At 45.3% G+C, this 13,141-nt stretch overlaps 1 protein-coding gene across 1 annotated transcript; it reads right to left on the reverse strand.

The window, feature by feature from the left end:
- Positions 1 to 28: 28 nt before the first annotated feature.
- On the reverse strand, positions 29 to 12,879 carry LOC138617002 (ataxin-2-like protein). Its single transcript, XM_069691639.1, has 23 exons — positions 12,153 to 12,879; positions 11,178 to 11,217; positions 10,782 to 10,838; positions 10,311 to 10,382; positions 9,981 to 10,140; positions 9,032 to 9,153; positions 8,748 to 8,839; positions 7,824 to 8,072; positions 6,506 to 6,963; positions 6,333 to 6,419; positions 6,105 to 6,218; positions 5,867 to 5,947; positions 5,621 to 5,682; positions 3,897 to 4,240; positions 3,727 to 3,796; positions 3,326 to 3,460; positions 2,735 to 2,798; positions 2,411 to 2,592; positions 2,081 to 2,222; positions 1,849 to 1,958; positions 996 to 1,175; positions 708 to 873; positions 29 to 581 (listed from the first exon to the last, which is right to left on the reverse strand). The coding sequence occupies exons 1-23, from the start codon at positions 12,275 to 12,277 to the stop codon at positions 532 to 534; spliced, it is 3,162 nt and encodes a 1,053-aa protein (XP_069547740.1). The 5' UTR covers positions 12,278 to 12,879; the 3' UTR covers positions 29 to 531.
- Between the last annotated feature and the right edge of the window lie 262 nt (positions 12,880 to 13,141).

Genomic DNA, 13,141 nt, shown 5'->3' on the forward strand with positions numbered 1-13,141 from the left:
GGTTTTAATGACTAGATAGTTAAAAAAAAAAAAAAAAAAAAAATTAAAAAGAAAAAAAAAAAAGTTTTGCTAAAAATCCCCTCTCGTTTTCAAATCCCTCCTTTCATGCTGTATTCAAGAGAATCCTGCGACAGTCTTGTGTTTCCCATTTGTGTCATGGTACTTACAAAAACCCCACAGGGATAAAAACACATTGCTGGAAGATAAAGAGTCCGCTGCTGTTTGTCCTCCTCCGACTGCTCCGCCCAGCGAGGTGCCTCGCAAGTTGGAGAGAGGAGCTGGATGGCGGCCGGGCTCGGACGCTGCTCTGTCACCATCGTTCAGAAAGGTCCTCCTCGGGGCTCCCACCGAGGTTTGTACTGATGAAGAGCGTTACAGCAGAAGAATAAGGTGCCGGGAGACTTTTTGTCTTCTTCTCTCCTCTGTGTGATCCTGTCAAGTTTTTTTCCCCCCGAGTCGCATTCACTCTGGGCCTCACATCCAGCAGGCGGGGGGTGGGGAGGGAGGGTGGGGACCGTTTGGGGAGGGGGTTTAGTTTCCAGGCTGATGGAAGGAAGCGGGGTGTGTTTGCACCTGCATCGCTGTGGGAGGTAAACAAAAACAAACAATAAAAAAAATTGTGAAGCTCGCACTTTGAACAACAGTTAGATTCACCTTCATGCCAGCGGTTTAAAGGGAGGGAGGCTTGTTGGCACCGTGTCTCCTACCTTGTTGGGGTATGTAAAAGTGTTGGTGCGCTCCTTGCTGAGGTCCGTGCTGCGGGTGCTGAGGCACGGAGCCGGGGCCCTGCTGAGGAGGCTGCAGCATCACTAACTGGGGCTGGCCGTGGCTCCCCGAGTGGTGGGGACCCGACATGGCTCCTTGTACATGGGCCTGAAGGGGCAGCGAGGAGATCAGTGAACGAAAGGTTTTACCTCATAACAAAAAGGCTTCCGGTTAAAACAACACCGTAGGATCAAAGTGAGATGGCGAAGCAGACAAGACGGGAGCAATACCTGAGCTATCTGTCCCAGGGGGTAAGAGGGCGAGATGCCCTGGTGGCTGTGGATGCTGTAGCCCTGGATGGGGTAAGAGCCCTGCGGAGACGTGTGGCCCGGCGGCATGTTGGGTGGGGTGGGTGCAGACAGGGGACCTGAGTGGTACAAGGACTGGGGCTGTGGGCCCGACTGGGCATTCTGAAAGGACAAACCAGGCTGTTAAAAATGACGCGACAACATGCATAAACCACAACAAGCTGTGTCCCTGGAGATGGATCCTTGTGAGGAGGCTGAACTTGTGCCTCCTCGCAAAAGGGACACCAAAACTAGTGGTTCTTTGCATTTATCGCGACATAATTCAAGGTAACATTCCTACAGGTATCAGCACAAAGGTACCGTATGCAAGTACAACACCGGTTAAATACCAGTGCAAGTGACATAACACCAGAATTTATGGCAATGCCACACATTCATGTTTCCACTTTAAACAAATCCTGGAAACCTTTTCAAAAAGGTGAACAACATCGAAGAGAAGTTAGGGGTCCTTGAGAAGTTGGACAAAGCACGTAGAAAAAAAGGTTCAAAAAGGATGGAAATCTGATGTTAAAACTCGTGTTTACTTAGTTACTGAAACGCAAAACTCACAACTAGTCTATCAAAGTGAGAATCACTTGAAGGTTTTGTGGGTAAAAAAGTTTCATTGAATGCTAAACTTCATGTACTTTTACACAAATCAACTCTGCCGTGCTGACAGGAAGCAGACGCAGGGGTGGAGAGATGACTGGTTTTTATCAGATAACATAAACCAACGCTGGAAAGACTGCGGTCGCAGCCCGGTCGTTGAGAATGCCTCCTGCAGGGGCTATCGTACCTGTCCAGGGCTCGGAGCAGCGTGCTGGGGGGGGGGCTGGTTGCCCGTCGGGGTGCTGGAGGGCTGAGGCTGATGAACTGCACCTGAATGATGAGAGAACGACTGTGGAGCTACACAGCAGAGAGAGAGAGAGAGAGACGGTTGGTGTCAGGGCTGACTTGCATATGAAGCATGGGCGCAATATGTTTTGAAAACTGGCCGCCGCCTCCTCCCCCGTGTTTAGACATTTTACCATAAATGCCCTGCTGCGGTCCTTGAGGTCCTTCTCCTTGTGACTGGAACTGGGGGCCTCCTGGTGGCCCAAGGGCTTGAGGGTGGGGGCCCCCTCCTTGACCGATCATTCGGGCTCCACCCTGCAGCATGGAGTACATCGGCTGTCGAGGAGGACAGAAGAGAGAAATAAATAATATTCCCTTTGAACAGGTAGCTTCATGTGACTGTAATAATCTCAGTAGAATTATACGTGGGCAATAATTTCTGAGTTGGTTAAAAGTGTATTTAGCAACTGCAAACCTTTTCAAACCAGAATTATGAAAAGGATTAAGAGGGGGAGACGTCCTACCTGTCCAGGGTAGGGACTCATGGCCTGGATGACCTGCTGCTGGCTGTACTGCTGCGGGTTGTACTGAAGGTAGGACTGAGGGTAGTGGGACGCCACCAGCGGAGCCCCAGCTGCTGATGCTGCAGCTTGCAGCATTTGGGGCGCTGAAGCACCGTGATCCGAGCGTGGAGCCACGACTGAGCCTGGTGAAAGGAAAGAATTCAAATCCAGTCAAACTTTTAACAAGAGCTTACAGCAAATTCCTTTTTGGAGGGCTGAAACAATTACAGAAACAATAACGGAGAAAAGCTGACGGCACTGGAGAAACAAAAACGCTGCATTTACCTTTGGTCCTGGCGTATTTTCCCTGGCTGACTGCAGACATGGTGTACTGGTACATCGGCGGGGGCTGAAAGACAGAAAGGATCAACAGGTCAGCGCAAGAACGACTGATGCCGTGTAGAGAAGAAAAATCCAAAAGATAATCGTGAACGTAAAGAAAATAATTGGCAACATTTTGATAAGTGGTTAGTTAATCTGATTATCACTGCAAATGTTAATACGTCCTGCATTTTGACTATTTTATTAAGAGTAAAAGGAGGATTCCCTTTGGACTCGGAAGACATCAAAGGACATAAACCGTGTTGGGATTTTTTTTTACTTTCTAATGACTAAATTAATCATCATAATCAAAGTGAGTCAACGATGGAAATAACTTAGTTTCTGCATAAAACACAATTCAATAAAAAAAATTAAAAAAAATATATGGATGGTTTCTCATCAGGGGTTTGTAATTATATTCCGATCAAATTCAGCAGCGCAGCCGTTATATCATACAAACCTGACCGTAAAGATTCTCCATGTCCTCAAAATATTTTCAGAGGAAACACAAACAACATTTTCAGGAAGATAAGAAACGCAGTTCAGGTTTTGTACCTGCACAGAGTGGATTTGTGAGACGTAGGAGAGGTAGGGAGTGTTGTAGATTGGACCCTGTCCGCCTGGGTGCTGCAGGACCACCGGGCTTGGAGGGGTCGGCCGAGGAGGGGTGGGCGCCGTGTTGGGCTTCGTCTGTCCGAGGACACAGTAAATAAATCACTATTTCCCACGTACACATTAACACGTGAAATAACGCCATAATTCAACGTGTTTACTACGATAGGATATATGATGCACTAAATATCTGGACCACACGACAGCATTCTCACGCCATGGGAGAAATGATCTCCACTTTTAATATATTTTCTGAGAGACGTACAACATCCCTGAAGTGCTTTCTGTGAACGTCTAAAGCTTTAAATGAGATCTTTAGATTGAACAGGAATGAATTGGCTTACCATGGGCATCTGAGCTTTGTTCGGGTTGAACTCTTTAGCGTTGGGGTTTAAGGTTGATTTCTTCACTTGGCTAGAAGACGGAAGAATTGTTAGAAAGAGCAAAATAACAACAAGCAAGCCAATTCAAAATTGTTAACATCGGAAGAGCTCCGATCCTTTTGGAAACTCACTCCGGCATGCCCTCTGTCCGCTCCGTCGTCTCGGACCTGACCTCCTCACTTCCCGGGGTCCTAGCCGGCTGAGGGGCGGCGGGCGACTGCCTGTCTGAAAGAGGCGCTGTAGTGGCAGCTGACCCCGTAGCCGCCGCGTCCTTGGTGGGGTCCTCGGCGGGAGCTGGTGAAGGCTGAGCTTGCGGCTGGGAAGGACTGGAAGCTGGAGGCTGAGGTTTGAGCTCTGAGGCGGGGTCTGATGGCGAGGGCTTGGCTGCGCTGGCTTGGGGAACCTCGCCGACGGCGGGAGGGTTTGCTGCTGCCGGGGAACTGGGAGAGCTGGAGTTGCCTCCACTCGGCTGGAGCTGGATGGAGGAAAGAAGCCAGGAAGTGACAACCAGGACGTGTGGGTGTTCGAAAGGCCAAATGTCTGGCTGAAGTGGAATACAAACTGACGAGTGTGATGATTAATCAATTCACATTTCAATTTTTCAAGAGTAAAACATGAAATACTGCGTCTGCTGACAGGAAAGTTAGAAAGGAAGCAATGACACACGGGACTGATGAGTCGCTCTACTCCAACATCTCCCACATGAACAACAAAGCAGAATCAGAACAGAGGAGTCGGAGTATTGCAGCCTGGTGATAATTACACATGATTTATTGGAAGTGGACAGCTGGGTTCTGCAAGAACATCTAATACTAATTCATAAATCAATGCAGACTGTTTTACCAACGTTGCCTTGTATTTTTTTTATGACAATTTAAGCACATCTACTGGCTGTGATTTGATTAATCAGAATGGTATACAGTGAACCCTCGTTTTTCGCGGGGGTTACGTTCCAAATAGAAACCGTGATAGGCGAAATCCGTGAAGTAGTAACCTTTATTTTACAATTGAAATAGATAGAACTGGACATTAAATATATCTACGTTACATATAGTCGTAATGTGATTTCAATGCACGATGCAAATCCGTGAAGCAGCGAGACCGTGAAAGGTGAACCGCGTTATAGCGAGGGTTCACTGTATTCACATTTTACCATTCAGTAATCGCTGAATATTTGTGCCAAGTATTTTATTCGTGGCAGCCGACTGTTTTGCCCCAAAACAGATGGGATTCTGAACCTTTTATTTTCAGCTCAGGACACTTCTTTTTTTTTTAAATAAAAATGCCCAAAACATTATTTTTTTTCTGCTGTACACAGTACAGCTCCATGCTGGTTACTGTTCGCTCGGCAGCTAATCACCACACAGAAGGTCAAGAAATTACTGTCGGAGCGCTACTTGTTGGGCAAAAATGTGGTCCTCGGTGTTGTTACCAAATCTAGTCAATAAGATTTATGTGAAGACAAAGCAAATGTCCAAAGCTACGACGACACTGCAGTTATACAACACATTCGAGTGTAAAAAGTTGGCACGTCTGGATTCCCCCTCTTCAACTAGAATGAGTAAAACAACTAGAATACTACAGAATATTGTGCTCGATTGCAATCAGATAAAAATAATGGGATTAAAGAAAGCAAAGTTCCTTGTGAAGGAGGTTTTACACTAAGAAGCGTTACATAAACGTGAACAGATCTTCACTTGTAAAGACAGAGTGGGCCGACTAGAATGATTCAGTGTGACGTGATAAATGTTAATGGTCACACGCACGCCAATAAGACGTGGGTTATGTTTGACGTCCGATCGGTCACCGACTTTCTTATTTCACACTCTACACTGAAAGACAGCTCAACTCTCACCCTGAACTCCTTGCCAAATTTACGAAGCTCCTCGATCTGCGACCTTTGCTGAACTGAGGGAGCTGGTGGAGGAGAGAGAGAACAACGGTTAATGAAAATGTGACATCCTGAAAACTCTTGTGCATGCTGTCACAAAGACAAAGGGTGATCAACCAGGCCCACTGTGATTGTGCCTCGTTTAATTTATGTGTCCAGTTGAGATTCATTTCCAGGATTTAACCTGTACAATTTTTGAAGTGCACACACCTTTACCGCTCTTGCTGTCCTCAGTGCTGCTCGTGCTCTCTGCTGAGCGTTCTTTTGCAGCTGCACCAAGAATCTCATTCACTGTGAAGACGACACAGAAGTTCATTAGATCCCACCTTTGATATCTGTCGCCGACTGCTTTGAGGTTACTCAAGTCATTGAAGCTCATGTCATTATAGGATATGAATGGTTTTCACTTTGACCAAAACAAAACAGGAGGTATGAGGTGAGACCGTACCATCTACAGGGAAGAGGGGGGCGGGGCCAGACGTCTTCTGGGCGGGCAGGGAGACAGACGAAGTGTCCAAATAAGGCGTGTCCTGGGAAGAGACTGATTTAGGGGAACGAGCAGCTGCAAGGACAGATAGGAATAAAAAAGAAAAAAAGAAAAGTGAAGGTTAAGTTTCAGGCAAAATGTATCAATAACAGGAGAATAGGAAAACGTCAGTTGACTGAATGAGTATACCTGTGGATTGATTGTGTGAGTTTGGAGTGCGTCCCGTCCTGCTCGACTGTGGAGGTCTTTGGGCTTTAGGAGATGTTCTGGTAGAGACTGAAAGGCACAGACATCTGAATTTGGCAACATGCGCAGATGTTACAGCTGCTAAAACAATTTCTGACACGTGTTCCCGCGCTTACCTCCGTTAACAGGTCTGCCGGCGTCAGACAGCGAGTGCGGTAGTGAGTGGGAATGAGGAACTGTGTGTCCGTGTGGGGCGGGGGGGCTGGTTAGAGATGGCGCCGTCGAAGCGGAGGCTGCGGTGGGTGCTGGTCCAGCAGGAGAGGCAGCTGTGTATGGGCTCGCGGGGCCAGAGCCCGGGCCTGGGCTGGGGCTTCCCTGTGGGTGATGGGGAGCGTAGGCCCCGCCTCGTCCCGACAGAGGGCTGCTTCTCTCTGAGGGGGAGACGCCAGGCTGGGGCCCGGCGGCAGAGGAAAGAGGGGGTCGGGGGGAAGAGGATGAGGAGGATGGAGGGGCGGAGCGGTAACCTCCGCTTAGACGATTGTGAGGTGGAGGCCCGCCGGGACCTCGCTCGGCTCGCTCGCGCTCCCGGTTCATCTCTCTCTGGCGCTGAGGCAGCGGAATGTACTTGCCCTCCCTGATGGAGAAAGAGTGCACATCAAACACGTGTGGCCGATGTTAAAAAAAAAAATACTACAATATCTGATGGGGAAAAAAAAGATTGGTCTCTTCCTCGTTTGCATTGTGGCTCCGGAAAGTCTCTTGTCAACCAGACTCTGAAAAGTCGCTTCTGTTTTCTCTCTCTTATTTGCATTGTGGCTCCGGAAAGTCTGTCAGTCAGTCTCTTATTTGCAAGTGATTCTTTTTGTTTTACTTTCCACATCTAACTGATGTCCTTATCTTGTAACCTACAATCAACTCTATTACCATATGAAAGCAGATACAAAAGGAATGGGAGTGACTGTCAGCTGTTTGTCACACTATAAAAGCTGCCCTACGGAGGAGATCTGAAGCACTGCTGGACACCTCTCTTTGAGGGTGGATGTATTTGCTCCTTCTTGCAAGAATAAATGTCGGACGTGTTTGATTTTGAACCAAGCCCCTGACAATATCAAAACCAACTGGTGCACAGAAACATCATGAAATCTACTTGAGTTTCTAACTTCTTGAACTTGGAATGAGTTGACAAAAAAAAAAAAAAAACTATCCACGTCAACATAAATGCACAAAAGAGCCAGATTTTTCAAAACAATTTGTGCTTTTAAGCTGTGCTAACATAAAAAATATCATAAAATAAGAGTGTGATATTTATGGAGCTGGTCCGATTATCACGTAAAGCAGAGGTCTGGACTCAGCTGAAAATAAATGAAAAAAAATGGTGGCTTGGGGGGTGATGAAGTGCAACCATTGCATAACGTTTGGTGGGGTCAGTTATCACCAAACGTGGGGAGACATCAATAGGAGGACGACCTCCAGTATCTCGTCTGTCCCTCTCACCTGTTGCTGGCTCCAGGACTGTCTCTGCCTCTTTCCCGCTCTCTGTCGCGGGGGCTCTCGCGACCCCTCTCCCTGTCGTTGCCATCCCGCGCCACAGCGCTGTATTTGTCTTCCTCACTTTTGCCCTCGTCGTTTTCCAGGTTGACACGATGGCGATACTGAGGGCTCGATTCGATCTCACTGGCCAGGCGGGCGGCGCGTGCCTCCCTCTGCCGGTAGTTGTCAGTGTTGCCCCTCTCTAATGGAACGCTGTGAGGTAAGAGAGAAAAGTAGAACAAAAAAAAAAACAAAAAAAAAAAAAAAAGAGAAAAAGAAAAAGAAACCTTTAGAACATTTGATGAAGCTAAAATCAGTGCAAATAACTTTGGGAGCAAGTTTGTGTTTGTTTTACAGCCACAATGACACTTTAAAGTGCTAATGATGACTTTATTGACCTCAAACATATGTTTTTATCAACTGTTTTCCTCCCTCTCTAGTTTAAGTGATATTATTGAGTGAAATCAGCAGGATTTCAATTTAAAAATCTCATTTAACATGGACACAACTGCCATTTAAGAACCATAATACTGTGAACAGATTCTAACTTCTGACACAAATTGTAACAGACACATGAAACACAACATCTTGATGCAATCTTCAAAATAGAAATTCAAAGAGTTTCTATTTTAACCAGTTAAAGTCCATCTGCTCACATTAAACCAGACACACTGACATTATCTGCTTTGATAATCACTAAATAGAGAAGCCTCAACAACTAAATCCACAAACAGGTCAGATGAAAACTGACAGTAAGCAAACACACAAGATGTAAATCGTTCAACATCAGAATATTTCGGGTGTTTTTTTCCTACAGTTTTTAGCTTATCTTAATAATGATAATTGATAAAGCATTTCCGACAGCAAAGAATCCAAATGATAACTTACGTATACATGGAGAGGCTTGAATCATATGTTGACGTGATTCCGTATTTCACTTCATTGAAACGAAACATCTCATTGGCATCCCAGCCATTTGACTGAGGGGACAAACGAGGACATTAATGAGGTGGTGAAAAAAAATACTTCAACATTAGCAGATAACGGTTAAATAACAGGATGTATATACAGAATGTGAATAATCGAGGGTCTGTATTTTTATATTACATCTTTAGGCCATATAGTATTTGATGTTTGGTGTATCTGTTCATTAAAAAGAAAGAGTAACTCACCGTATCATTTTCCAAATCATAACTCTCTCCATTGCTGTCTCCTCCTTCCCATCTCTGCAAAATCTTCTCCTTATGTTCTCCATTGATGCGGCTGGAGCTGATGGCTGTGTCTGTGAAGGTGTCTAAAAACAAACAGGCCATGATGAAACGATCTAAAATTGTTCCCTTTGGCAGGATTTGCCTGCAGCCTGAGCTTAGGTCTGATGAAAATCAAAAAACAATGAAACCGTGTTCTTCATTGTTTTTCCTTTTAAGCATCCTGCAGAGAAGAGGATGAATTGTCACCTCCCCCTTTCCCCATAATAAAGAGGTGACTCATACCAGTCAGGTACCACAATCAGCTTAGATACTTCATGATGGAAAAAAAAAAAAACTTTGCATTGTGGCTCTGAAAAGTCTCTTGTATTCTCTTATTTGCAAGTGATTCCTTTATTGTTTTACTTTCCGCATCTAATTGACCACTCCCTACAATTGTTACCGCCAATCAACTCTATTACCATATGAAAGCAGATACAAAAGGAATGGGAGTGACTGTCAACTATTTGTCACACTGTATAAAAGCTGCCCTACTGAGGAGATCTGGAAGCACTGCTGGACACCTCTCTTTGAGGGTGGATGTATTTGCTCCTTCTTGCAAGAATAAATGTCGGACGTGTTTGATTTTGAACCAAGCCTCTGAGTAATTTTTCTCACACTTCACTCCTCGTTTCTTAAAGTGTGCACTTTCTAAGATCACCGCCATGTACAAAAAAAAGCAAGAAAACCATTTACTACAAATCAAGAATGCTCTCAGCATGGACACAGATCTAATGCTCGTTTTTAACATAAAACACTCCTCTTTTTGAGGAGAAACAATACGTCTTCACTCCACATGATCTGCGAAGAACTTGTATTTGTTACTTTTTGCCCCAGTGTCCTGACCTGACCCACAGCTTATGTGTGTTTGTACCTCTGGTGGCAAAGTTGAGGTCAACGTCTCGGCAGATCATTGTAACCAAGTCTGAGGGGCTGAAGATTATGGTGTCGGTAATGTCCTCCCTCCGTGGTAGACCTGATGTTGAGCCTGCCTCCTCACTGCGTTTGTGAACAGCATCCACGGCCAACTCGCACTGAGGATCAGACATTGGAGAGGCAGCACAAATTTGAGGACTGTGTGAACTTGCACAAAAGGGATAAAACAGCTGAGGGAAAAGTTTTATTTTTCACCGACAGGATTATTTGCAGTGCTTCAATAATTTAGTGGAGGGGCGTGCATGTGTGCTCAACATGAGCTTCTTACCCGAGAACTGAGAGTCTTGAAAATGCCTTCAAACACGTTGCCATTCTTCACTCTTATGTCACAGGTGGACCCCTGAAACATACACAAAAATAAAAAGATTTATTATATTATTTAACCAGAAATGTAACAAATTGCTATTTAGATCAGTGCTACCTGCAAAACTGGACATAATCTGTGGCTTTATGATACATAATTTGTACACCGTACCCCCTACACTGTTTATATTTAATATCAGAAGTAGCTATGACACAGGCCCTACAGCCTGCTGCTTTTTGTGTATTTTTCAGTTAGATTTCAGTTACTCTAACCTTTCACTGGCTTTGACTTCACATCACACCATGAAGGAAAAGGTAGCTTTACAGTAGGTAGGTTCAATTTGACCTCTAATACTACTATAAAGTCAAAGCCATTTTTTTTCTGAATAAACATCATGGCTTGGGAAGGACATTGACAACAACCTAAATGACTCACCACAACGGCTGTGAGGAAGTGAAGCATTCTGGCATTGTTGTACACACCCTCGAACACCTATACGTGGGGGGGGGGGAAACATCAGGATCTCTCAGGACAAAGTTTTATAAGGACATGATGTAAAAACAGTCACACAGCGTCATATTTAAAATAACATGGTTATATACCGAGAACCTTGATTGTGAAAGTGTTAACCATTAACCCTGAGATGAGAAACAACGAGCTGTAACAGAGGTAAAATATCCGTATATTTCTATATTATCATATTGTTTATAAGAATAAAGTTGTAAGTAAAAAAAAAAAAAAAAAAAAGTAAAGAGAAAACATGAGCCACTTTTCCAATATTGACCCTGATTGTTTGTTTGCTGAGCAACAATTGTAGGTGAGGATACTCACAGGAGACGACTGGAATGATGGCTTCGCAGAAGTCCGATTCCTGGAAGAAACAGGATAGTTTGGCTACTTGGAAGGAGCATAACTTGTTTACAAAACCGGTCAAGGCAGTGCCACATTCGTCATACACAACATATGGCTATTTGAGAAGTTGACACGCGTACTTAAGTGGCCTGACAAGTGTCTTCATCATTTTTGAATACTATGCTTTATGCTTAATACGTTTTCCGTATTATTGTTAGCATTTCAAAAACACGTTTCAGTATTTGCGATTTTTCTTTTTAATGGATCACATTCATTAAAAAAAAAAAATTGTGAGCCTTCAAGAGAGAAAGGAAATGAGAAAGTAACATCATATTAAACGTACAAATTAAAAAACGGTGTTTACTGTCATTTTCTGATATTCAGCAAAGTGATTCAGACCAATTTGGATGCTAAAATACACTTTTCAATATATATAATGTCCACGTGGGACTGTATCACAGCTAGTTGCATACACGGTTGCAAAACAAAGACGATGGTGAGGATCCTCAGTGAACACACACTCATCTCAGAGACTAGGACGACACATGGCCACGTGCAGGCCATTAAATATGTGCACTGTAATTATAACGTTTCTATATCCGGCTTTTCTTGGAAATATAGACGTGTTTTTCGATTACCAGCGACTCTTCTCCAGCACTGGCAGGCCAGATAAACTTTGCATCGCCTCCATGCCGATTTGCTGCTCATTGCTTCCCCCCCCCACACACTTTGTTCCACCTCACTGATTCGCTTAGAGTTCAATTTGAGCATTCTGGTTGGTCCACATATACTGTCGATCAAAAATGAAGTACTCTCATTGGCTCGAGGGGGGGTGAGGGCGAGCTCTATTTCCGTGTCACGCCCACCGGGCACATAGCGCTTTAACCGGTAGGCCCCTAAGAGTCACAGGACAATCCCCGGACTGTCCTGGCAGAAACACCCGAGCCAACTTACCTCCCAGCCGGTATCCTGTTACCGCTGTTGATGCCGCTGACCGGGGAAGACATCCCGGCGGGGCCCGATGTTCCGTTAGACGCCTTTCTCCCGCCTGAGCCCGGTTGCTGCTGTTGTTTCAGCATTGCGAAGCACAAGGCTTAGACACTACCAACTTTAATCTAACTTATAAACACTGATGTCACCCGATGTGAAGTCGCTTTGAAAGCGAACTATCTTCAGCGATATCACCTCTCCAGAGCCGGCGTCACCTCAAATAAGACCGGCTGCTGTAGCTAATCTGGCTAAGTGACTACCAGTCGCCCGTGGCCTAAAATGTAAAGTCAAAACCACTCGATAATTAAATTAAACGCGACATATAACTGAACAAATTGCCCCCGACTATCTACTTCGTGCCCACAGCGGTTACGTCAAATCGAGCGAGAGATTAAACGACCCCAGTTTCCGTGTAATTATTTAGCAATGGATGGCTAAGTTAGCATTAGCTTTGATCCTTCAAGCTCACTTCGGGCGCTTTTCCTCCGGGATTTACTTTCGTCCTCTGCCGCGTCGCCTTTAACTCCGGCACCGCTGACCCGTCGGGTTAAAAAAAAAACGATGGACTTAAGCGTTACTGTCAGTTTCCTATGAAGTCTGGATTTTTGTTTCAGGTTTCTTACTGAAAACCTGCTGCGGTCGGTCAACACCACCTCTCGGTAGGCTCGATTGACTCAATCCGCGCGCGGCGGCTAACTGGAAACCGGCTGGAGGGTGGAGGAGGAGGAGGAGGTGGTGGTGGTGGAGGGGTGGAGGAGGAAGGAGGTGTGTGTGTGTGTGTGTGTGTGTGGGGGGGGGCGTTGACGTGCGCGTGCGCATTTGACCTACTAGTGAGCGCGCGCACGTGGAATAACGTGCGCAAATGAATCGATTACTTAAATCGATACGGATGCTCTGATATAAACACGACCGGGTCGGTTCTCACTTGCACACGTGGCAGGCGGCCCTCGAAA

This window comes from Brachyistius frenatus, unplaced genomic scaffold, assembly GCF_029030835.1.
Source record: "Brachyistius frenatus isolate BFR_SWC_R1_liver_20210118 unplaced genomic scaffold, ASM2903083v1 Contig_11, whole genome shotgun sequence".
Taxonomy (NCBI): domain Eukaryota; kingdom Metazoa; phylum Chordata; class Actinopteri; family Embiotocidae; genus Brachyistius; species Brachyistius frenatus.